Source organism: Mus pahari, chromosome 9 (assembly GCF_900095145.1).
Source record: "Mus pahari chromosome 9, PAHARI_EIJ_v1.1, whole genome shotgun sequence".
Taxonomy (NCBI): Eukaryota; Metazoa; Chordata; class Mammalia; order Rodentia; family Muridae; genus Mus; species Mus pahari.
In genome coordinates this window covers 67,846,089-67,873,681 of record NC_034598.1, presented here as the reverse complement: position 1 = coordinate 67,873,681, position 27,593 = coordinate 67,846,089, and the positions used below count along the sequence as shown (strand labels likewise).

The 27,593-nt window shown below is 37.0% G+C and overlaps 1 protein-coding gene across 11 annotated transcripts in view; it reads left to right on the top strand.

Annotated features, from left to right (window-relative positions):
* The window catches only part of Ppp1r12a (protein phosphatase 1 regulatory subunit 12A), a 113,209-nt gene that overhangs the window by 27,012 nt on the left and 58,604 nt on the right, over positions 1 to 27,593 (top strand). For all 11 annotated transcript variants that reach the window (XM_021204363.2, XM_021204359.2, XM_029542564.1 and 8 more), the window contains exons 2-3: positions 10,159 to 10,289; positions 25,364 to 25,482. In XM_021204363.2, coding sequence (XP_021060022.1) covers positions 10,159 to 10,289; positions 25,364 to 25,482 — 250 coding nt within the window. The remainder of the gene's footprint in view (positions 1 to 10,158; positions 10,290 to 25,363; positions 25,483 to 27,593) is intronic.

Sequence of the window (27,593 nt, the reverse complement as noted above, 5' to 3'; positions counted from 1 at the left end):
TGCCTCTGCCTCCCAAGTGCTGGGATTAAAGGCTCAGTGGTAATAGTTCTTAAATATTGGGTTGCTATGGGGATAAATTACTTAATGCCTGTGAAGTACTTAGAACAGTTTCCAGCATATTCAGAAGTGCTATAGAAATGTTAGTGTTTATTTGGAAGGAAGGTTCAATAAAGAGTGGCTTCAACTCTGCCACTAGGAAGCACTTAGCCTCCTTAAAGGCTTGATTTAGTTTTGTTTCCATTTTCTTTGTTTGCATAGAACACTACACTTGGTCTATTTATTTCCTTTTCTTTAAGATAATGCTTCTGATTTCTTTTGTTGTGGTTTTTATATGCATGATTATTGTGGGATACACATATGTCTGTACACCATGTATGTGTCTAATGCCCAAAGGGGTCCTAGAACTCTAATGGCAGCCAGTTGTGAGCTGCCATGTAGGTTCTGGTATCAAACTTGGGTCCTCTGGAATAGCAGTTAGTGCTCTTAACCCCTGAGTCATCCCTCCAGCCCCTGTTCTTACTTGTTTCTATTTTGAAGATGTTCATTCTTTTCTGGACTGTGATACAAGCTTGTCTGAGTATGTTTTAAATATGCTGTTTATGCCTTGTCATCTGTTCCTGTGGATCAGTTACCACAGGTATCAGGGTTTATAAATCCAGTGAGATTTTCTTTTATAGATTTAAGAACTCCTTAAGGTAGAACTGATGGGACCATTGTGAAAGATTTTGTTTCACCCTTGCCTTGTGCCCCTAAATCTAGAATAGTATTTTAATCCATATAATTTACAGTAGCTCTTTTTATTTTGTATTTGTTTCTTCATGAGTTCAGAAATCTAGCCTGTTTTCTTCACCATTGGATTCCTAGCAGGCAACACTGTGTGGCCACAGTGGACACTTAATCACTGTTGAATTGGGGGGAAACTGTGCTTCCTATAGTTTGCTGAACATTGAAAAACATTTAGAAGCTATTAGATGATTAAAGACCTATGATTTATTTGTTTTTAAAGCTATAAGAACTTTTATGTTCTCAGTAAATAGAAGACATTTTTGAAAAACAGTTCAGTAATTTAAAGATGTCTGTTAATTAATCATTTGGTATATATTCAGACTTATTTTCATTTGTCAAATCAATGCCTAGAATTGAATCTCAATGCATAATTTTGGCTGTGTTAAGAATTGAAACCAGGGCTTGATGAATGCTAGGCCGAGTGTTCATTCTACCACTGAGTTGTATTCCTGGTTCTCTTTCTGAGACAGGCTGTCAAAGCTTACTCACCCTGGTCTAGAACACACTCTATAGTTCCACCTTGACCTTGATAGGACTTGTGTCACTAGACTGCATATTTTTCTGTAGCCTGTTTTATTTTTCTTTTGATTGCTTGAGAATTAAACAGTAGATACTTTTATTTCCTCCCCTGAAACTAATGTTTTTCTCCTTGGTAAGTTGACTTAGTAAATTCTTGTAGCTGAGTTCGTAATTGTGAATGCTAAAATCAGTTTCATCAAAGAATGGCTGCTTGTGGTTGCTTCCTGCCGTCTGCACGGCCCAGTAGTACTGAGACCTGGGGTATGGTTTGTTCTGTACCAGGTTTGCTTTAACTCAGCTCTAATCACACACTGACGTGTCTGTTATTTCTCATAAATTGCATAGTAGGTTTTGTGAATATATGAAGCTATAATAAAGCATGTTTCAGATTTTCAGATAGTACTGAACATAATTTTATGTACATATTTACACACTAGGTCTTTAGTACCTATTTATTAAGGAGGTTAGTGTTTTAGTGTGATTCACTTCTTGTGTTTATTATGTACTTGTGGATGGTCCTCTAGGCATTAAGGAAAACAAGGAGAATGTGCCCTCTATTGCTAGTCTTTGGCTCTACAAAATGCATGCTTTGACTTGTACAGAGTACAAAATTAGAAAATTTATTAGTGAGAGAATAATTATGAAATTTGATTCATTTCATAGTTGTAAGAATTTTAAGTTTCTGAAGAAATGGTGTTTCCTTACTAATTCTCGAAAGTTCACCTATCTGGGAATTTAGCTTCAACTCTAGCTTTCTACATCTCTATCAATCAATAAAGGGAAGAAAACTGAGTTGGATTTGAACATGTTTTAATCTTCGGATATTTGTTGCTTTCAGTGTTGAGGTATTCTTATTCAGATAGTACTGAGTGAATGTTTGAGCCATGCCTAAATTACTTTTTTCATAGAAACTTAGGTTTTGCTTTGTAAAACGTTCTTATCAGTTTGTTTTTTAATAATCTGTATTTGCCATCTCTGGTTCCTTCCACTAACACATATATAGTGTCTTGTCTTTGACAGGCACTGTTTGTTGTCTCCTGTGGTTTCTAGGGGATGTAAGCTGAACTTTTCCTTTTCTGAACAAGGGGTTTCTTTTGACTTGATCATTATGGTGATTGTTTTGGACTTACTGTCCTGATCATTGTATCGGTTGGCTGTCTGACTTTTAAAGGGCAGGGTTTTTATTCCATGCACCTCCTAAAGGGCTGGACAGAGGGAAGCTGAGGAAGCATAAGCTTTCAGCAGTGCAGAGCTCGCCTTGCTTTCATAGTTAGGTGTAGCGATGGCCTCTCTAGCGTCCCACGCTGGCTCATTTGTCAACCCTTAGTGAAAGACCAGGGTGCTTAGTACTAACGTAAGAACACTGCTTGGAGACCTTGTTGGCTAACTCACAATTCCTCTTTTGAAATGTCTCACTGCACTTTAAAATAGAGTGAAACCGTGACTTGGACAGTGACCTTTCAGTTCCTTTTAAAACAGACTGTGTGTCACATGGGTATATGGACTGGTTCCTAGCATACCACCAGATTGCTGATTCTATCAGTAGGGCTTTGTTCTTTATAAGACTCATACAGAGTTTTTGTTTTCACATTGTCTTTTTACATGCCACTAACTGGTACTAATGATTAGGCATAAGCATTTTAACTACTGCTGGTAATTAAATTTTAATGCTAAATTGCTATAATTACGTTCATATACAACTACTATTTTCCAGTTGCTTTGCTTTTTCCTCATAATTTGCATGACTAAGCTTATAGGAGTCTGTTTGAAAGAGGTTTGGAATCTAAGGTGCTCTTAATGTACCATTTAAAACTTCCCCATCCCCTTAGAAATCATTCTTTTAGTGCTACTAAAAGAAATTTGACAGTTTTCCACTCTTTAATATCATTTTATAATTTAAAGATGGAAATGTTTTTATTGAATTAAAAAATATAAAAAATGAAAAATTTAATGGGAGGATTTAATATCTTAGTATATAGTGAAAAGGAATTTAACAGTATTAGAGTTTATTTCAAATACTGTTGTTTTTGTAATTGTGATTTTTACCTCATTAAACTATGTGGTTGCCAAACACATTGGTTTTGACTGATTCTATCAGTACGGTTTAGTGATTATCAAAGTTAAACAGGTTCAATACAAAATTTGTCTTTAGAGCTTTGAGCTTTTTCTGTAGCCTCTTCATGCAACTCTGCTTTCAAAGTTTCCAACTTTTCCCATGCACACGTGTAAGACAGTGAGAGCAGAAATCACAGGTAGGTGGGTTTGTTGCACTGCCTGGCCCTGGAATTAAAGGGTGGTGATGTCTCCATAGCCACTCACTGTTGGTAATTACACTGGATGTGCAGTCAGTAACAACTTACGCCACGTCTATTAAGATTTTGGAAATATATTTGATTCATTCTGTTTCTTACCTTGTATGGCTCAATAACTGACCAAATTTAGTAAAATATTTTAAATCTGCAAGTCATGTGTCTCCTAATGTGCTGCACGTGTTAGCTTTTGGTTCTTGTAGCAACAATATTTTTATGAGAAAGCCTTAGCAGTTTCTTATGTGTAGTTTTTAAATGCTCAGGGCAACACTTTGAACAATTTACACCCTGAATTTGGGGTGCAGATATAATACAAGTTTGTGATAATGCTTTTAGTATTACTCTGTATTAAAACATTTTAATGTATGAATAGAATAAAAGGATAAACAGATTTAGCTTTAACTACTTTATATATTTATGCTGCTACTTTTTATATTGTATTGAGTTAAACATACACATGTTTTAAAATGTCAGAGCCTCATTTATTGTAGAATATATATTTCCTGTAGGTAATTTTTTTAAAAGTAGCCTTCATTAAATGGAGAAACTTTGAAATCTTTTTCCCCGAAAAATATTTATAAAAATGCGACGAGGGCTCTTCTGGACCCTGCTCACTGTACCTTTGCCGTATCTGCCTCACATTGTTTGTTACATACAAGGATGTTACCCAGTTAGTTTTACTTTAACGTCAGCTGTATGGTCTCCTGTAGGACAATGAGATTTTGTCCAAATGGTTACTCAATTATAGAGAAGTTTATTGAGACATTTAGATTTTAGTTCAGGTTAATTTTAGTGTGTGATAGGTGTTCATTTACAAGTTCTTTATGTTTATTTTAAAAATATTTTGCTTTACTAACTGAATAAAACATGACAGATGTCTTTATTATAAGTTGAATTTGCTGATTGTAGTTTAGTCTCTCCTCTGTTTATGGTTTTTTGATTACTTCTATTCTTCAGTTATTTCAAGTCCCATTATTTTAATTGTTTGTTGATTTATTTTAATTAAGATTACATCATTTATTTCATTATTTTAAAGTTTAAAATATTCCATTATTTTAAATAATTACCTCAATTTAGGTAATTTCCTAACTGTTATTTTTAGCTCATTTTTATTGCCAAACCTAAAAGTTTGCAAGCTAGATAGGTGTCCAGATTTCTAAGCTCATAGATTCAGAATTAATAAAATTATCATATTCCCCTTCAGTCTGTACCTTGAAACTCTAATTTTCATCCCCTTGAGTGGCTTTTCTTGCCCTATAGTCTTAATTTTCATTAACCTGTATAGTTTTTGTTTGTTTTGTTTTTTATTGTTGTTTTTTGTTCAAGGTTTCAACATAGCCTTTAATTCCAGCACTTACGGTAGGTGGGCCCCTGAGTTTAGTCAGGCCTGCTTGGTTCACATAGGAAGTTTCATACCAGCCAGGCTACAAAGTGAGACCTGCTCCTTTCTTTTTTCTTTTCTTTTGTCTTTTTTAAAGTAACTTAAATTTTCTTAATCTAGTTCCACTCTTGTTGTTTGCTGCTGCTGCCTATACCTAGAATTAAAGGCTGAAGAGAGATAGAGAAAGCCTTGCCATCTCCATACTGCTTCTGGTGATCATCTGAGATGCTGATGGGATTGTGACATACCTGCTTTAAAGCTCTGTATTTTCCTTCTGCTTCTCAGCACTGTTAAATTGAGCCATTGTCACTGAAGGAGTATAGTGTATTCTTTTATAAAAAGCCATTTCTTATTTGATTGATTTATTTGTAAAACATAATTGTGTTTGTATTATAAACATTTGTTAAGTGGATTCATATTTGGTATTGGTGATATTCAGAATGGAAATTAACAAAGGTTGAAAAAGTGAAGATTTTTTTTTTAGGAAAATGAATACTATGTTTAAATTATCTCCAGTAAGTCAACATGGGTCATTAGTTCTTTGCAAATAGCATTCTGTAAAGTGCTTCCTAACATGATTATGTTTTCTATCACTTCTTTATTTTAATAGCTGTGTCCTATATTTTACATAGCCGTGGTCCTCAAATCTCTAACTTTGCTACCTTTAACCAATGCCCATAAAACAAAACAAAACAAAAACAAAAACCTCTGCAAGTTTAAATTAATAATAACTGCTACATAATATTTATGGTCTCTTGTGTTCAGAATATATTCTGAGTACTTTGGACCCCTACATGAAGTATTATATATAAAACAGAAAAGGGAGTCGTGGATATATATGAATTTTAACATGATTGGGAATTTTAGTGCTATGTAAATGTCAGCTTTATCCTTTGATTTGAAGTATTAAGATACCAATGCCCCATATGATTGTGGAGGGATGGGTGTGGGTGTGTGTTGAAGTCAGAGGTTGATGTCCGTCCTTGGAAGACAAGATCTCAGTGAGCTGCTCGTTGTTTTCAACCCCTGGGATCTTCCCGCCTCCACTTGCTCAGTAGTGTGATCCAGTAGTGTGAACCTATGTGGCGGCTTCTCACATTGCTGGTGTAGCGGGCCAGCCCTTCACCAGCTGAGCCACGTCCCTTGTCCCCCATAATTTTCTTCTTCAGAGGAAAGCTACTAACAGCATTTCTCTTGCATCTGTATCAAGTAAAGCAAAATTGTTTTTACTTATAAAGTAAATGCATATTAGGTGATTTAGGAGTGTGTAGGACCATAGATAGGTGAGAAATACATTGAACTCAGGACATCTCTGAAAATACAGTATGTTATGTGTGGAACAAACATATTTGTGGAATCAGAGACATCTGTATTAGTGTCCAGTTTCATTAAGTCTTTTAAGGTCTGTCCTCAGCATGTCCTTTCATGTGCCAGATACCGTACAAAGAACTGGACTACAAAAAAAAATTTTTTTTTGTTTTTTATCAAGCCTTTGTGTTAGTAGAAGGAGAAATAGGTCACCTCAATTAAGCAACCATTGTAATATATTTTTGAATAAATGGCGTGGAATAAAATGGTAGGACAGGAATTTGTTACTATTAAATGGAGACCAGAAAAGGTCCTATTAAAAAGCAGACATTTACTGGTACTTGGAGCTCAGTGCTACTGTTTGCTAGCATGTGTGAGGCCTTGTAGTCGATTCCTGATGCCACCATCCCATCCCCCACTAGAAAATCCTTGAAACTGGTTTGTTGTAATTGCTTAGGAGCTGAAGGGATTGCTGAACAGTTAGGGATGCCTGCTGCTCTTGCATGGAACTAGAGTTTTCCATCACCCTTATTAGGCGGCTCTCGACAGCTTATAACCCCCAGCTCCAGGGCATCTGATACTCTTTTCTGGCCTCTGCAGGCATATACACAGAGAGTCATACAGACACGCACATGTATGAATGCATGCATGCACACATAATTGCTTAATCAAAAATGGATATTTAAGCAAAGACTCACTTGTGAAGTGCCACACATTTGTGAAGTTCTCCCATATAGGACTAGCTCAAAATATCTGATTATCAGTCATCCCCAAACTGGTTGCAAACTTGGACTTAGTATGTTAGTTACAGAGACTCGTTCATGGTCATCAAGTATCAACTTGGATGGATGAACTAAAAAGTTCTCCAAATTTCTGCTAAGTGCATCATATTTAACTGATCTGTCATTTTACTTAAGTAGCACAACAAAATGACACTTAACTTAGTGGTTGTGGTATAGGAACACAGTTACAGTTATAGCCTATTAGAGGTGGTGAGTACCCAAGCTAGGAGCCTAGGAATATGTAATGTTGTGTAATGATGCTCACCACTGTCTGCATCAGCAGATAAAATCTCAAGGGATAAAATGTTAGATACCAGCATTAGGGACACTGAAATCCCATGATTATGCTCAAAACGCAGTGGAAGAAATATTCATGGTGAATTATAGGATATATATGTTTTTGCTGGTCATTTTGAGCATAATGCAACTATGAAATTATGTTGATGTCAACAATAATAAAGTTTATTTACAAACAGTATAGAGCAGAAGCACTTTGTGTTTTATCGGTTTCATATCTTTTTTTTTTCTTTTGCCATTTCAATCGTTCTGCTGTTCTGTTTTCATTCCCAGAAAATTGTTTCTTTTCCTAAGTATGAGCAGACACTTTGAAGAACTGGCTAGAATCTCTCTTTGTAGCACTGGTTGGCTTTATTCGTGATCCTCTTATCTTTCTGTTCTCCAGTGGCAAGATTGTAAGTACAGGCCATCTCATGCTGCTAAAAATTCTTAGTGTTTAAGAAACTTATTCTTAAATCTTTACTTGTACAAGTGTCTGCCTATATGTATATGTGTGTACTGTGTGTGTCCCTGGTGCCTTCAGAGGCTGGAAGAGAGCTTTGGATTCCTTGGAACTGGAGTTTCGGATGATTATGAGCCTCAGTATGTGGGTACTGATAACTGAACCTGGTTTCTCAGTGAGAGCAGCAGGAAAACTCTTAACCTCTGAGCCATCTCCAGCCCCTCTCCAGACTTCCTTATTTACTACTCTTAAGACATTTTGAAGAGTCAGAGAGATTGTATTAATATTTGTAGACTCATGTTAGAAATGAGGATTTAAAGTGTCAAGCAAAACTAATAATTGTATCCATTCTTCCGTTGAGGGACATATATCTGGGTTGTTTCAGTTTCTGGCTATTATGGATAAAGCTGCTATGAACATAGTTGAGCAATTGTCTTTGTGGGATGGTAGAGCATCTTTTGGGTATATGCCCAGGAGTAGTATAGCTGGGTTTTCAGGTAGAACTATTGTCAATTTTCTGAGAAACTACCAAATTGATTTCCAAAGTAGTTGTACAAGCTTGCACTCCCACCATCTTACGTGCTTCTTGATCTTTAGAGAATTCTCTGTTTAGCTCTGTATGCCATTTCTTAATTGGATTGTCTAACTTCTTGAGTTATAGTAATAGTTTAGATAGATAGATAGATAGATAGATTAGATAGATAGATAGATAGATAGATAGATAGATAGATAGATAGATTAGATAGATTAGATAGATAGATAGATAGATAGATAGATAGATAGATAGATAGATATCTCCAAAATATATCAGATGCAGGGTTGGTGAGGAGTTTTTCCCAATCTGTAGGCGGGTCATTTTGTCCTGTTGCCAGTGTCCTTGCCTTACAGAAGCGTTTCAGTTTCATGAGGTCCCATTTATTAATTCTTAGTGCTCAAGCTATAGATGTTCTGTTCAGGAAGTTGTCTCTTGTACAAGTGAGTTCAAGTCTATTCCTCATTTTATGACCACTGTCTACGGCAAGGCAGGATTCCCAGTGGAAGGATGGGGACAGCAACCCACCCACAAAACCTTTATCCCAGGATTTTGTGCCCTTCCTGCAAGATGTACAGAACTGGGATGGAACAGAGGTGGAAGGAATGGCCAACCAATGACTGGCCCAGGTTGGACTCATTCCGTGGGCAAGAACCAATCCCTGACGCTATTAATGATACTCCATTTTTCTTGTAGGCTGGAGCCTAGGGTGTGCCTGGGTGGGGTGGTACTTGCATGTCTAATTGATGTTAATTGGTATTCATGAAGTGAAAGATTGATTATGTTAATTTTCAAGAAAGTGGATTGCTAGAAATCAAACTCACCATATACTCACTGCAGCTCATCATTTAGGTAAAGTAAGTAATACTCATTGGAAAAGTAGCAAGTTATCATTGGTATAAATGCTTCTCCTCCAGATACCTGTCCTGTCTGGAAAAGGACTTTAATCTGTACTTCGTATTTTATTCCGTAGAAAATTAGATAAACATGTATCCAGGAGTTGAGATTCTATATAATTTACATTTTTTACTGCCTTATCAAGGACAGTTATTTTTAAGAGCAGCTTCACAAATATACCGTGAATCATTTCAGTGCGATGCCTATTACTAGAGGTAACTTGTTTTATTCACCGCTGCCTTGACTGGTGCCTATGGCACATCTGTTTTTATCACTATCACTTTTGCATTTCCAAGTGTATGTGTCAATAAAGTACAAAGAAGAATAATATATTGATACTATTTTGAAGATATTTTTGTTAATTTCCTAAAAGGATCTTGGATCCCTACCCCCCTTCCCTAATTTTCTAATAGACCACTTTTTGGAAATCACTGCTATAGTAATGATACTAATGTAACTGCTTAGTTATACTATGTTGGTTGTTAAGGATATTTGCCTTTTTGTTGTTGTTGAGGCAGGTCTTGAACTCACTGTGTAGACGAGGCTGACCTCAGCCTTGTTGGTACCCACTTCCCTTTATGTTCCCAGTGCTGGGTCTACAGGTGTGTGCCAGCGTACATGGCTTGGTTGTATTGATCTGTTCCATTTTAGTGAATTATAGTAGTTTTCCTGGTTGGGTTCACATAAAGATTAGTCACCTGCAGTACCACTATGTGTATTTAAGGAGGGGGCTCTTGAAATACAGTGTCTCTATGTCTTGTTTAATGGCTGCACAATCATGATTGCTACAGATTAATTTGTATAGACTATATTTAAAGATACATAAACAAGAATTTTATTCTATTGATGACAATCAGATTATTTATTCAAATTTTTTCTAGTCATGCTTTCTAATTTCTTTTCAGGCTTGCATTGATGACAATGTTGACATGGTGAAGTTTCTGGTAGAAAATGGAGCAAATATCAACCAACCCGACAATGAAGGCTGGATACCGCTGCATGCGGCTGCTTCCTGTGGATACCTCGATATTGCAGAGTAAGCCGGTTCTGTGCCAGTTTTATGCTAATATTAAAAATAGATTCTATAAAACTCATGTTTGCTGGCCAGGCAGTGGTGGCACAAGCCATAATCCCAGCACTCAGGAGGCAGAGGGGCAGAGGGGCAGAGGGGCAGAGGGGCAGAGGCAGAGGCAGATGGATCTGAGTTCCAGAACAGCCAAGGCTCCACAGAAACAATGTCACAAAACAAAACCCAGTCCTTGTTAATGATTAATCATATTCACCTGAATTCTTAAAAATTCTTCCCAGAAAAGCAAACAAGTAATTCTTACACAGATAATTGAATTTCTCACTGCTGTGGCCTTTTGAATTTTGTGTTAAAATCAGTAATATATGCATTCTCCACATTTTCTTTTGAGTATGGCTATAGTCTGGTTGAAGTATGCAGGGTTAGTATTTGACAGTCTTGTGCACACCTATATAATCATGAAATATCAGAGGAAAGAAAAAGTTCTTAACTGAGTTGTGTTGCTCTAGGGACTATAGAGAGAGTTATACATAATTCTCCAATTGGTTTTCTTAAGAGCATTTTCTGGAAGTATATATTATAGAATATTTATTGAGAATGACTGTATTCCCAACTGCCTTTTATGTATGAGTACTTTGTTCAAACATTTAATGGGGGAATGTAGACACATTGAATGTATTTTCATTAAATTAGTTTTTATTACTATGTATGCTATTGTGTAATCTATTTCTTATATTAGAGATTATCAAATACTAGTTAGTATAACATAAACATAATAAAATGAAGACGAATTGTTATAGTAGAGCATTTTATAATATGTTTTCATAAAAGTTATATAAAAGAGTAAAAAAGGAAAAGACCAGTTACTGTTTGTACACCACCTTTGACAGCAGCTTTGAAACTGCAGAACAAGAAGCTTCACTTAAGGCTCAGCAGTTAATGGGCTGGAGAGATGGCTCAGTGGTTAAGAGCACTGACTGCTCTTCTCAAGGTCCTGAGTTCAAATTCCAGCAACCACATAGTGACTTACAACCATCCGTAATGAGATCTGATGCCCTCTTCTGGGGTCTGAAGACAGCTACAGTGTACTTCGTATAATAAATAAATCTTTAAAAAAGAAAAAAGAGGGGGCTATTGTAAATAACTTTTAGTAAACCTTCATTGTGTTATCTCCCTATACTTTAGAAGATCTATATGACCTCAGCTTTCTGCTGTGTTTGCCACTAACTGCTCTGTGTCTATTAGAGGCTTGTTTCTCTCTTTCTCTCTCTCTCTCTCTCTCTCTGGCTTGAGGTTTTTGTTGTTTGTTTGTTTTTTCTTTTTTTAATCTATAAACTGAGGGGGCAGGGTGGGGGGGGCGTGCAGTGTTTTCATGTGTGTGTATGTATGTGGAGGACAGAGAATAACTTGTAGTGTTTATCACATGCTTTCCACCGTGGTTTTGAGGCATTTCACTGGTCTGGAAGTTGGTGAGTAGAGGACGTGGTTGGCCACCAGGGTAATAAGGATGACCCATCTCTATCCCCAGTGCTCTATATCCCCTAACTGGCCTTTTTTTTACTTGAGTTTTGGGATCAGAATTATGAGTCAGCCACTACATTGAACTATCTCCTCAGTACCACCTGAGAAGTTGTCTGCTATTGCAAATACTGGCTATCCAAAATTACAATCAGGGTTCTTAAGGCTTTTTATGTCCTTAATTACTTTTTGTGCTTAGTACATCTACTAAGTACCTCTGCTACTTAGATCAGCTCATAGGAAAATTCAGTAACTTGTTTGTTTGTTTGTTTTTCTTTGTTTGTTTGTTCGTTTGTTTTGAGACAGGGTTTCTCTATGTTAACAGTGCTCTGGCTGTCCTGGACTCACTTTTATAGACCAGACTAGCCTTGAACTCATGGAGATCCACCTGCCTCTGCTTCCTAAGTGCTGGGATTAAAGGCATACACCACCATGCCTGGCATGCTAACTGTTCATTTTTCTTCAAAAATAATGTAAAGGTTAGGTACTTAGGCTTTGAGTCAGCTAATATGGATTACAAGTGCTTCCTCACCAATTACTGAGAGTTGTGATTTGGGCAGGTTCATTCTTCTAGTTTCAGCTTTCTCCTTTATAAGATGGAATTAATAGGACTGTTGTGAGGCTTAACTAGGGTAACCTGTTAACACGCAGTAAAATATGGCACATAAGATATCCGTGGCATGTATTATCTTTTGATAGTTATCTTTTTGTTTCCTCTGGTAAAATGAAACTCAACCTCTTTCTTCAAATGCTATTTCTTGTACTTCCTTTTTAAAATACAGCTTTTGAGACTGAAAAAGCAGTAACAGTTCTATATAATTTCCTTGCATAGATTTGATTAAGTCATAAACCTGCTGAGTCATTTGGTATGCTTTTAGTTACATGTAAAAGATTATCATAGTTCCAGAATTATGACTTATACAGCCACATCTTAAGAGCTTAATTTAAAAAGGGTTAAGAATAAAAATTACCTTCTTCATATTTTACAGGAGTCACTTCTTTATGGCTAAAAAAAAAAAAAAAAGTCCATTGTATGTATCAATTACATTCTTTATTCCTCTGTTGATTGACACCTAGGTGGAGTCCATAAACTTGGACTATTTAAATTGGCTATTGTAAACAGTACTACAATAAACATCGATGTGCCAGTATCACATTGATACATTGGTGTATTAGTTAGGGTTTCTGTTGTTGTGATAAAACACTAAGTTGACCAAAAGCAAGGACTTTTTTAGCTTACAAGTCTCAGGTGACACTTCATCATTGAGGAAACTCAAGGCAGGAACCTGGAGATAGGAACTGAAACAGGGGCTATGGAGGAGAACTGTTCACTCTTAGCTTGTGCAGCCTGCTTTCCTAGACAACCCAAGACCACCCGCCTGGGGTGGTGCTACCCACAATAGGCTGCGCCCTCTCCATCATCTGCTAATTAAGAAAATGCTCCACAGGGATGCCTTCAGGCAGGGAAGTCTAATGAAAGCATTTTCTCAATTGAAGTTTCCTCTTTTTAGATACCCTAACTTCTATCAAGTTAACATAAAATCAACCAGCACAGTTGACTTGGGATTTTTTGGGCAAATGCCCAGTTTTTGGTATAGCAGGGGTATGTGCTTGATCCATTTTGAGAACTTAGTGGCTATTCTAGTTTACATTCTGAACAGCAGCATATCGCGGTTCTCTTTTGTCACATCCTCACCATGATTTGGTGTTACTGTTTTCTTAATGACTGGCATCATCACTGGGATGAGATAGACTCTCAGTGTGATTTTGATTTGCATTTCTCTGATAGCCAGTGAAAATGAACATTTTCAACTGTTTCCTGGCCATTTATACTTCATCTTCTGGGAACTGTCTTCTGTTTTCACTAACCCATGTTCCCCATGTACTGATTGTTTGATTTCTTCTATAGTTCTTTTTTAATCCTGTGGTCTAGATACTAATTATGTCAAAAATTAAAGCTGACAACTTTTTTCTCCTGTTATATAGACTGTCACTTGATTATTTCCTTTGCTAAACACATGCTTTTGTACTTTAATGGCATTCCATTTGTCAGATGTTGCTATTATTTTATGAGAGATTGGGATCCTATTCAGAAAATCTGAGCCTATTCCCATTTCTTAAGTGTTTTCTCTTTTACTTAGTCAGATCTTTGATCTGTGTGCATTTAATCTTTACACAGGGTAAGAAATGGGGATCCAGTTTCATTCTGTTATATGTGTGGCTATACAATTTCACCATGGTCACTGTTTGTTGAAGAGGTTGTTTTCAATGTTTATGTTTTTGGAGTATTTTTCAAAGTCAGGTGGTTACATGTGGCTTGACTCTTCTGTTCTGCTGACCTCTGTTTTGTGCTGGTACACCCTGTAATATAGTTGCAGTAGGGTGTGCTAATACCTCCAGCATTTTGTTTTTGCTCAGCATTGCTTTGATGGTCAAGCATTTTGTGCTTCTATATGTATATTAAGGGCATTATTATTATAATTATAAAGATAGCCTTGGAATTTTGATGAGTTGTGTGTAATCTATAGGTTGTTTTGGTAGTATGTCCTTTTCTATAATAATACACTTGTCTTAGGGATTCTATGACTGCAACAAAACACCATGGCCAAAAAAGCAAGTTGTGGAGGAAAAGGTTTACTCAACTTACACTTCCATATTGCTGTTCACCACTAAAGGGAGTCAGAGCAGGAAGTCAAGCAGGGTAGGAACCTGTAGGTAGGAGCTGGTGCAGATGCAATGAAGAGATGCTTTTTACTGGCTTGCTCAGCCTGATTTCTTACAGAACCTAGGACCATCAGCCCAAGGATAGCACCACCCACAATAGATGGGTCTCCCTTCATTAGTCACTAATTGAGAAAATGCCTTATGTCTGGATCTTAGGGAGGCATTTTCTCAATTGAAGCTTCCTCCTTTCAGGTAACTCTAGTTTGTGTCAAGTTAACATAAGGCTAGACAGCACAACATGTTTCTAGTCTATGAGCATGGCAGATCTCTCCATCTTCTGACATCTGTCTGTTTTCTCCCTGACGGTTTTTCAATTTCTATTGTAGAATCCTTTCACTGCCTATGGTAGGTTAGGTGTATGAGTTAGAGTTTGCTTGTCTGACTGTTTTAAGTTGCTGTTGTGGAATCCTCTCACTGCCTTCAATAGGTCTGGTATATTATAGTTAGAGTTTTTGTTCGTTTGTTTGCTTGGGGTTATTTTTTGGAGGCAGTTATGAAGTATTTTTGCTTTCTTAAATATTTGCTATTGAAGTATAGTAATGCTGTTGGTCTTTTATGTTGATTTTTATATTCTAATATCTTGCTGATAGTCTTTATCAAATCTAAGAGCCTTCTGGTGGAATATTGGCTATCTCTTTAATTTTAGAACTGTGTCATCTTGATGTTTTCTACTTATGCCTCATTTATTTTCTCTCTATGGCTTACTGTGCTCCCATATTGATTATTTTTATTGGATATTTTCTTTACTTACATTTCAAATGTTATCCCCTTTCCCGGTTCCCCTCTATCCTGGAAACACCCTATCACATCCTCCTTCCCCCTGCTTCTATGAGGGTGTTCCTCCACCCACCCACCCACTCCCACCTCACCGCCCTCAATTCCCCTACACTGGGGCATCGAGCCTTCATAGGACCAAGGACCTCTCCTCTGATTGATGCATGACAAGGTCATATCAGCTACATGTGCAGCTGGAGCCATGTGTACTCCTTTGTTGATGGCTTAGTCCCTGGAAGCTCTGGGGAGTCTGGTTGGTTGATATTGTTGTTCTTCCTCTAGGGTTGCAAAGCCCTTCAACTCCTTCAGTCCTTTCTCTTAACTCCTCTATTGGGGACCCCGAGCGCAGTCCAATATTTGGCTGCGAATATCCACCTCTGTATTTGTAAGGCTCTGGCAGGACCTCTCAGGAGATAGCCATATCAGGATCCTTTCAGCATGCACTTCTTGGCATCCAAAATAGTGTCTGGGTTTGGTAACTGTATATGGGTGAATCCCCAGGTGGGACAGTCTCTGGGTAACCTTTCCTTCAGTCTCTGCTCATCACTTTATCTCCATATTTGTTCCTGTGAGTATTTTGTTCTTCTAAAAAAGACCGAGTCACCCACACTTTGGTCTTCCTTCTTCTTGAGCTTCATGTGGTCTGTGAATTGTATCCTGGTTATTTGGAGCCTTTGAGCTAATATCCACTTACCAATGAGTGTATACCATGTGTGCTCTTTTGCAGTTGGGTTACCTCACTCAGGATTATATTTCCTAGTTCTATCCGTTTGCCTAAGAATTTCATGAATTCATCATTTTTAATAGCTGAGTAGTACTCCATTGTGTAAATGTACCACAGTTTCCATTCCTCTGTTTAAGGACAGCATTTTTAACAAATAGTGCTGGTTCAACTGGTGGTCAGCATATAGAAAAATGCAAATCGACCCATTCCTATCTCCTTGTACAAAGCTCAAGTCCAAGTGGATCAAGGACCTCCACATAAAACCACATACACTGAAACTTATAGAGGAGGAATTGGGGAAGAGCCTCAAACAAATGGGCATTGGGGAAAAATTCCTGAACAGAACACCAATGGTTTATGCTCTAAGATCAACGACAAATGGGACCTCATAAATTTGCAAAGCTTCTGTATGGCAAAGGATATTGTCAAGAGGACAAAAGGACAACCAACAGATCTTTACCAGACCTACATCCGATACCTCTGTCCGATATATACTGGATATTAAAAGTTAGACTCCAGAGAACCAAATAACCCTATTAAAAAATGGAGTGCAGAGCTAAGCAAAGAATTCCCAACTGAGAAATATCGAATGGCCTAGAAGCACCTAAAGAAATGTTCAAAATCCTTAGTCATCAGGGAAATGCAAATCAAAACAACCCTAAGATTCTACCTCACACCAGTCAGAATGCCTAAAACCAAGAACTCAGGTGACAGCAGATGCTGGCGAGGATGTGGAGAAAAAGAAACACTCCTCCATTGCTGGTAGGATTGCAAGCTGGTACAACCACACTGGAAATCAGTTCGGCGGTTCCTCAGTTAATTGGACACATTACTACCTGAGGACCCAGCTATACCACTCCTGAGCATATATCCAGAAAATGCTCCAACTTATAATAAGGACACATGCACCACTGTTCTTAGCAGCCCTATTTATAATTGTCAGGAGCTGGAAAGAACCTATATTGATTTTTTTTTTTAACATAATTAGTGGTCCCATGAGAAACCTTCAGTAAGGACTAAGTGTCTTTCAAGTTAAGCAACTTCTGAAGCTCATACATTTGAACATATTTGATGTGCTGATGGCAGCCTCTTGTCAGTTGCCCTTACTTGGTTAGCAAATTATACTACAATTCTTGAAGAAGCCCCATTCTTTCGTAATGTTTCTGAGACTGTACATTACCTCTAGATTGGTAGTTTCTCAGTTCATAATCAGTAGAGGTGTTAATCTTTAGCCTGTCTTCATTGCCAGGCACTATGGGATAAAAATGACACATCATTCCTAATGAGCTTTGTCATGTATTACACACACATTAGACTGAGTGTCCACCACTGGTAACAGTGTTTCTTTTGGGTATTGTCTTTCTGTCTTTATGGTATTCTAATTGTGAATTCATTGAATGGCCTTTTGTTTTGTTTTTGAGATAGAATTTATTATATCACCTAGGCTGGCTTAGTACGTGATTCATAGCCCGGCTGGCCCCAAAGTCTTCACCCTCAGCCTGTGTTCATGCACCCCTTTTCCAGCTGAAGTAATCCTTTGCTTGTGGTGATACTGTCAAGTAGACAGGGCCATTTGGTTCATTGTTTAAGTTTAGTTTTACATTATTTTTCGTTTTAACTTTATTATTTAGATAAAGTACCGGGTTCTAATATCAATGAGTGCCCTACCACCTAATTTCCTCCTATACAGTATGGATATCCATTTATAAATTTTTCTCTTGATATCCTCTTATATCAGTGAAAATAAGTAATCCTCCCTTTATGCATAAGTGACAGAATGTCACAAATACTTCTCCACTCTCTACTTTAAAAAGTGACAGTTAACAGTTGTAGAGATTGCTCACATTTAGATATAGAGTAGATTAGATGCTTGTTCTGTTCATGTATACGGCCGTGTGTCACAGTTTTATCTGTCTCACTTAACTAGCTGGTGAACATCGTTTGGTTAGATAATTTTACCCTTAGCCTTGACACTTGCCTTTTTTTAATTCTTGAAAATATAGGGATTTTTATGTTTAAAAATATTTTGTGATTTAATGTTTTAGTTGTCTAGCTTCATTACTATATTCCTTTTTAAAGCTTCCACTGTAAATGCTTAAGAAATGCTTTTATCTTGAGTAGCCATAAACTTTTCTAATATGAATAATTTACCCTATATTATGGAAGAAGCTCCTTTCTCGCTTGATCATTGAGGACTTGGCTATAACTTTTAGATGTTTGTGGTGGTTCAGCTATGGCTTGGTTCTTTAGAACTTTTATCCATAACATGTACAAAAATCTTCAAGATTGTTGTAGCCTCCCAGGTATGTCCAGGGTCTAACTACTTGTACCTCTTCCTGTTTCTCACTTCTCTAGTCTGGAGCACTGTTGCTATCTTCTGGGTTAGTACAGTTCCTGCCAAGCTCTCATCTTTCTTTCATCTGTTTTGCTCAGCATAGCAGGCAGGATGCTACACAATAGCTCTAGCTGGAGTACATTATTTATTCACTTCACATCCCGCTCACAGTCCTCCTCCTGCAGTCCTTCTGCAGCCCCCTCCCCTTCTCAGAGCAGGTGAGGCCCCTGCGTATCCCCCTCCCCATCCTGGCACTTCAAATCTCTGGGAGGCTAGGTGCTTCCTCCCCACTGAGGCCAGACAGGGCAGCCCAGCTAGAAGAACATATCCCACATATAGGAAACAGCTTTTGGGATAGCCCCTGCTCCAGTTGTTTGGGACCTACATGAAGACCAAGCTGCACATCAGCTACATGTATGCAGGGAATACCACAGTCTTATTCAGAGCCCCTAGTGCATTCATTCTGTGTTCAGTCAGGGTAGAAAGATAGTGACCTGTAAGAGTCTCTGTCTGTATTCATCACTCTTAACTTTCTGCCTCCATTTTTGATCTTAGATTTTTGATCTTAGAGCCTTCTCCAGGCTCTTTCGTATCTATTATGGTCTCCTTGTTGAGCCTTTAGATCAGGTAGGCATCGTCCTTTTTTGATCTGCTTATTCTGTCTAAAAAATAATGCTATATTTAAACTTTTTACTTTTAGTTTTTAAAACTATGCAATATATTTTAATCATGCTTTTCTCCCCTTACTCCTGGGACATTCCCAGCTTCCTACTCAACCAACTGCATAATTTCATCTTTATGTTCTCATTCATAGTCGTTCATTTTCTCTCTCTCTCTCTCTCTCTCTCTCTCTCTCTCTCTCTCTCTCCACAAAAATCCACAGAAAAAAACAAAAATAAATAAGCAAAACACTAATAAGAAATGCTAAAAGGAAAAAAGTCAATAAAAATGACATTGAAGTTTTTGTATATCATCCAACTACCTCAAGGCATGGGAGACATTCAAGTCCTACGCAGGTTCAATCCAGATGGAGTCATAGCCCTGAGGGGAAGTGAACATAGGGTCCCACCCCTAACCAAGAAGCTATTTGCAGTTGATTCCAGCTGGCAAAGGGAAAAATCGGTTTTCTCCCATAAACTGTCACTTGTATATCAACCACACTCCAGGACAAACCCTTGCTCAGGTGGATTGCCAACTTATCAAAAGTTAGTTATATATTCTTAGCCAGTTAAAGCCTGTTTGTATTGTGTAATTTAGGTGGGACAGTCCCAGATAGGTGAACCATGCATGAAATGAAATTACGCTATAGTAACTAAGTTGAATACTTGGGAAAGATCCAAAGGCAAGTCCTACTGCATCTCAGTAGATGTTGGTGCAACAACTAGATGTGAATTTAAAAAAAAAGACAAAACTAGATTATATATAGTGATTGCTTGGTAATTTGAAATATCTGCTTTGAATGCATAGCTAAAGCATTACAAGTGTGGGGTTTTGAGGATTGGGGGGGGGGGTTGGTTTTTGTTTTTGTTATTGTTGTTTTGTTTTAAGAAAAGCACCATATTAGAAACATCCAAAGAAAAGGGTTGATCTTCACTATAGGCTGAGTAAATTACTATAAATTATCTATTTGGTATTGAAGGACATGTGTTTTTATAAATGCATTTTATGGTCCACTGTCTGTTGGGGGAGATTACCATGTAAATGTTGGTCTTGATTGTATTGATATAAGGGCTGGTTGATGTTTGGACTTATGCTTTCTTAAAGACACTAGATTATGGAAAGTATCAGGGACAGCATGCAGAGATTTCTACGCTGTATGAATTTGTCCTTCGGTAGGGTACATATTTAGTCCGTTTTGTTAGGGATACTGTCTTTGACAGACTAGGAAGGAGGAACAATTAACTAGGGCAGGCCAGTGAGATTGGAAGTGCTAAGAATGACTCTCTGGCCCACAATAGTAAAGTGGAAAGGAAACTCAGAGGTGGTTGTCGTGGTGACAGTAATGGCCGACATTTGCCCAGTGTTGACTGTGTGCTGGCCGTTTCTCTATTCTCAACCCTTTAACATAATTTCTGTTGGCTTTATCATCACATGAAAATATATTTCACTGTGCTATAGTTGCCTCATTGACTGTCCCAAACCCCTGAAATTCCCAGGAAAATAAAAATCACAACTTTGGTGTAGACCTTGGATATAATAAAACATGGCCATGCTGGGCATGGTGGTGCTCACCTTTAATCCCAGCACTTGGGAGGCAGAGGCAGGCGGATTTCTGAGTTTGAGGCCAGCCTGATCTACAGAGTGAGTTCCAGGACAGCCAGGGCTACACAGAGAAACCCTGTTTGGAAAAAAAAAAGCATGGCCACAAATGGTGCAGCCTTTTCTCATTCCACATAATTTACATTTGCTTTTTATAAAAATACTATTGAGTTTGATCATAGAATGTTGCCTCAAGTTTGTGAATATGTAACTTAATCTATATTATTTTTCTGAGTTATGAAATTCAGATTCTGATGAATAATAATATCCTTGTATTAATAAAATTTAATAAGTAAGGAAAACAAGTCAGAGAGAAGTCACATGTAGGAAGTGACAGCTAGTATTTGAGTCAAGATAGTCTGGCTTTTCAAGTATACACTTAAAGCCAAAACAAGATTGCACCTCCCTCTTGCCTTTATAATTGGGGGAATTAAGGCTAAGTTTATTTAGGTTTAGAAAGTTGATTTAGTTGATCTCCTTTGAGGTCCCAGTGAGAGGTACAGTAGCAGTTGAAATAGAATTTTATCATATACATACTGGATTTCATCGAGTCTCATATGTCATCCTTGTAACTCAGTGTATTCTTTGCTAATTGAAACAGTACATTTTAAATGTAGGTTTATTTTTATCTGAAAGGACTTTTCACTGTATTGTTCTCTGTATGGAAGAGTATTACAGCTTAGCTTGACCTTATACATTGGCTCACTTTAGCTCTGCTAGGATTCAGCATTAATAATATCTACAAAAGCCGCAGGATACAGAAGTTGGGATCACTATAGCTAACACTAAAACTAACCAGAGACTTTAATGAGAGAGAGAGAGAGAGAGAGAGAGAGAGAGAGAGAGAGAGAGAGAGAGAGAGAGTGTTAAACTAATGAATGTCAAACAGGTATTACAGTTGAGAGCCAAACTCAAATTCTGTAAAACATAAAAAGTTAATACTTTCCTTTGCCCGGCCAACTTTTGAACCATAAATCAAAATTAATGCCACAAGACTCATTGTAAGTATTTATTGTTGTAAATGATAGTTCTAGTCTAGAATCCTATACAGTTTTATCGAGCATGCTGAATACATGATCTATACCTCCTATCCTAGACTTCACTTAAGAACTGCCTTGGGCCTACTGATTCTGGCAGCTATGGATGGAACTTAACTTTCATTAGTGTCATTAGTTTTCTTCCAGCATGTTTGTGTGCTTTGATTGTTTGGTTTTGATGGGAATTTTTGTTTCATAAAGCTCACTCTTCAAACACTTCAGTTATACCACTTTATTTTCAGTCTTCATGTCCTTTGAGTGACTTCTAACACTCCAACAGAAGCATTTTTAACATATTCTTATTTGTTTGATTGAAATTTGCCTAGCAAGTTGAGTTTCTTGCTATCTTGAAACAAAACACAATTTCTCACTCTACCTTCATATTTTCTGCTTTAGACTCATCTTTTTCCAATATTTAAGAAAATACTTTTTTAGTTTTCAGTTATATACTTTAAAGATATGGAATTAAAAAAATACCTCAATTCAAATATAATCTCTCTTTATAGAATTTCCATTTTAAAAGTTTGGGATATGTTTACTTTAAAAATATCAGGGTACACAGACTGTCATGTTAAAAGATAAATATCAGAAAGCCTGTATCACAAAATAACTTTCCTCATAATACCCAAAGCAACCAATCCGTATCCTTCCTACAGGTACCCCTTAGGCGTAGTTCCTATTAACCACATGTACATAGTCTTCTTTCTGTGGCTGTTAGGTGTATATTGTGATAAAGGTTAAGAGGGTGATTGGTCTTTTCAGTTACTCTAAGAAAATGTCTTTGGTCCCCATTTCGCTAGATAATACTTTCTGCTATACAGCTATACAACGCTGGTGCCTTCTGTTCTCGTTAACCCTCTGGTGGTAGTTTGTTCATTTTGTTGTTGGTACTTACACAATCATCAGATAATCTTTTCTTGATTACCAGTCAGATTTCTTACTACAGGTAGAACATTCCAAATCTAAAATCCAAAATAATTCTCTTTACAAAGGAAAAAAAAAACCAACTCTGACCCAGGTACAGAGTTCACACCTGACCTTGTATTCAGTCCAAGTCTCTGAGTATAGCCATGCTAAAGTATTGTCTAAGTATGGATTTGTGAATCACTGATGAAATTTTGTGTTTAGCCTTATGCCCATTGTCATAATACCTTCTTAGATATAATGCAAATGTTCTCAAATACCCAAAGTATGTAATTCAAAACCACTTCTAATCCCAATCATTTTGGATAAGGAATATTCAACTTATTCTATAAATAACACATCATTCTAAGACTTAACACAACTTCACAGTTTGTTGATATTGCTTATTTCTTTACGACAAGGTTTTGCTATGCAGCTCAGACTAGTCAGAATTTACCATCTTCTTGCCTTAGCTTCTGAGATTACAGTTAGTTTTACATTTCTATGTGTACTTAGTTTAACTCTTGTTACAATGAAATATCTCTGAAAGAGTGTACCTTTATTGTTATTGCTGACATATATCAGACTAGTGTCGTTTTTAAATTATTGACGACCTTAAAAATACAAGGAAAATATGTAAATGGAGCATTTCACCGAAGGGTCAATACAAATGCCGACTTTCAGCCTCCTATATAATTAGGAATACAAAGCAAAGCAAAGACAAGGGATTGTATTTCCATGTTGGCAATAGTGGGAAGATTGGTAATATCAAGTACCCATTCAAGAGCATGTTCATTAAAAGGGTAGTATTAAATGAAGTCACGATCTTACATTCCCTTTCACTTAGAATAGTTTAATTAATTTTGTTTTACAGACAGAAGTAGCTGTGTGTAACTGTTTATATACACATAGATTCATAACAAAAGTACTGAAAGATTTTTGCATATTGTTGATAGTGGTTATATCTAGGGGAGGATGGTAAGGAACATGATGGTAATGGAAGGTATAAGACGAATGATTTTCCCCTCTCACAAGGTACACATGTATTTTTTTAAGGCTCCTGGCACTGCACCTGAGTAAGTAGGACACTAACCTAGTATGCTCATGGCCCTAGCACATTATCAAAATAAACTTAGTGAGAATATTTATTCATATGTAGTGAGAAACAATAAGTTAAATTAGTCAAAAACAGGAAAAAGGCCTATTTATATATGAAAAAAGCAGAAGTATGCTGCAAGAAGAATGAGATTGTGTAAGAAGGCAAGGGTAAATCATTGGAGGATATTCATCCTTTCTAGTTGAGCTGTTCAGAATTTTAAGTTGGATGGTGACATGAGTGATAAATAAAGAATTCTATGAAGTATGCATTTGATACAAGGAAAAGAATTAATAATCTTTTTACATCTAGATTCCTTTGGCAAGTTTAAGAATTCCTGTGAGTGTTTTCTTAAAAATGAGTTTTTGTTGCATAAAATATACAATTGTAAATATTAGAATCCATTTACCAAAATAATAGAAAAACCAAGATTTATCCTAGTTATGTTTGTTTGTTCTAACGTGTTAAGCGCTATTGTAGTGCTTATCTTGGTCTTGGTGACAGCTATACATTTCAAAATAGTAATTAGCCTTAAATATATATTTTTATTTTTTTAAGACTAAAATAATATTTATATGGGTATTTTCTTTGCTTTATATCTTTGCACTACTCGTGTGGAGGCCAGAAGAGGTCACCAGGTCCCCTAGAACTAGAGTTCCTATGGATATGGGTGCTGGGGACTGAGCCTGGCTGCTCTGGAAGACAGATAGTGTTCTTAGCCTTGAGCCATCTTGCCAGCCATCAGTATTTTATTTTAATCTTTTCTTTCCACAGGGGTAAATACTAAGCACTGGTACCCTTTAAGTCCATAAGAGAGCATTAGGTCTCTTGGAGCTCCCTAGTTACATGGTTTTGAGCTACCTAAAATTGGAGCTAGGAACCAGACTCTAGCTCTCTATGAGAGCAGTACCAGTTCTGAACTGACTAGCCAACTCTGCTCTTTTTGATTATTTTAATACAGTGTTTCATTTTAGCTCAAGCTGGCCTTGAACTTGCAGTGATCCTCTTTTCTTCACCTCCCTTAATCAGTCTGCATCGACTGACTTTTTATGAGCTTACTGAGTTTTACTCCAGATTATTATTTACTAACAGTAATTATTGTTGCTCATTAATAAATATGAAACCTTTTCTTCATCATAGTGGAATATACTTGGAATTGTAGTAGCTGGGTAGGTGAGGCTAGATTCATGGTTCAAGGTCAATCACATAGTAAGACTCTCTCAAGGGAAAATGCCCAACAAAACAAAACCCACCTCCCATAGGACTGATGCCAGGAGGGTGAAGCTCAGTTAGAAAAGTAGAGCAAATGGGAAAGCGGAAGTCTCAGAGGAGGTGATGGTGAGCACTCCAGTGGTGCTGTGCTGGGAAGGCTTTCGAACATTAAAACTTGACACTTTATTAGGAAAGCAAGTGTGTACTAAATTTAAGATATTTTAAATTTCTGTGATAATTGTATACATTTAAATAATGTGTGTATTTATTTTGTCCCCGTTGTTGTTATGACATAAGAACTTTATTCATGCCGGGCATGGTGGCACACACCTTTAATCCCAGCACTGGGGAGGCAGAGGCAGGCGGATTTCTGAGTTCCAGGACATCCAGGGCTACACAGAGAAAACCCTGTCTCGGGAAAAAAAAAAAAAAAGAACTTTATTCATTGGATGTATGCTTCACTTCAGAGATACTCCTTTAATCGTCCTTTTCATTGTGCAGGTTTTTGATTGGTCAAGGAGCGCATGTAGGAGCTGTCAACAGTGAAGGAGACACACCTTTAGATATCGCAGAGGAGGAGGCGATGGAAGAGCTACTTCAAAATGAGGTTAATCGGCAAGGTAATAAAAAAAAGCAATATAAAGGGAATGTGTGCAGAAATATTTCAGAATATATCCATTACATTCCTGGGAAAGGTATTTGTTGCCATTGAAGGACAGTCATAATTAAATAAATTTTACAGTTGTTTTAACAATTATATGTATAAGATTCTACTTGGAAAAAAAGTAATTCCTCTCTCCATCTTTATTAAATGAGTGTATATCATAAAACATGGGCCATAGTAATATATAGAATAGCTTTAAAGTGAAGTAGCAGGTTAAAGGTCAGAATACATACCAGATGTGTCGTCTTGTACATTTGAACAAGATGGCCATAAACACCTACTAATATGGAAGGTTTGCCCTGAGATATGATAGAGGGTAGAGAATGAGCCATTATCTGGCAAGACAGCATTCTTGGTGGAGGAAGCAAGGAGCACAGGGTGGGGAGGAGCTTGATGTGTTCAAAGCTGCCACATACTAGCATGCTAATTTCGTTGCACCTGTTTGACATTCAGGTAGTTGAATATGTGGGTTTGGAGAGGTACAAGATGGAGATACACAGTTAGAGGTATCTCTGTCTTAGGGAATGGTTGCTCATGGGTACAGAGCTGCTTCAGGTATGATGAGGATTATTTATAGAATTGATTGTAGTAACAGTTGCACCACTGGATTTTCTAAGAATACTGAACTGTATACAAAATGATGTGTCTCATGATGGAAAGTTTAAAAGGCATATCTAATACTGTAATTCTGCTTCTGGGAATGGGTCCAAAAACAAAAGAAAGGTCCTAAGGATAAATGTTAGTCCCCATGTCTGTAGCAGCATTGTCCTTTAGCTTGACTGCGATTATACCTCCATAAACATGTGTATCTATTAAAACTATCTCACACAAAATGTCTGCCTTGTGTCAGCTGTGCTTGAATTTAAAAATAATAATTTTAGTCCAAAAAGAGAACATAAGTGCAGTCAGGGATAGAGTGTTCACTTAGTATATCAAAAATTCCAGTCTCTGTTCTCACCACTGCAAAACAAAAGACAGACAGGTGTTCAAGAGGGAACTTTTGCTATGTGTGTTTTGCCATAATAAAACATTTACAATTTTTAAATGTAAAATGGGTATTTATAAAATTACTTTGTATGGTTTCCACATTTAGGCAATGATCATACAGGTTTTATCAAAACTGTTATACTAAAGTTAAATGATTGAAAAAAGATATGGGATGTTGTTTTAAAGAGTTGGCTTATGCTGAAGTATGCTTCATCAGGAAGTAGAAGATAAAGATTATAAAGGAATAGAAACTAGGTAAGTCTCTGAAAATGGGATCTTCTTGATCCTCAGAATAAGAGAAATTGTTTGACTACTGGTTTATTGAAAATAAGTGACAGACATTAAAAGTGAGGACTATATCTGAAGTAAAGTACAAAGCAGTGGATTCCTTCTATAGGCGTTCCCATACACGTTGTTGTGAGTCCCTACACACATACAGTTCCTGCACTTCCCACCTTCTCGTCCTTTCTTCCATTACCTTCCCCAGACTCCTTCCATAAATGCCTTTCTCCCTCCTAGGATGTCATGACGCATACTTGTACATACCACGCTTGTACACATGTAAAACTTAGGCTACGATCCACATAGGAGAGACACCATGTAGTATTTGCCCTTCTGAATCTAAGATATCTCAAAGCTTAATATACTTTCCAGATCTACCAATTTTCCTGTAATTTTCTTAATTTTAATCCTCAGTAGAGCTAAATAAAATACATACACATACACATGCATGCATACATACACACACACCACATTTTCTTTATCTGTTGAAGAACATGTAGGCTTATTTCATGTCTAAGGAAATAATTTAAAGACCTGGAATAGAATCAGAGCCCAGAAGAAATAGCATGTATTAGAAAACTAGTTATAAAAGAAATTGAAGAAAATCTCAAAAAAATGGAAAAATCTTCCATGATCATGGATCGGCAAGATTAATATAGTAAAAATGGCTATCCTGCCGAAAGCAATCTACAGATTCAATGCAATCCCCATCAAAATTCCAACTCAATTCTTCACTGAATTAGAAAGGACAATTTGCAAATTCATCTGGAATAATAAAAAACCTAGGATAGCAAAAAC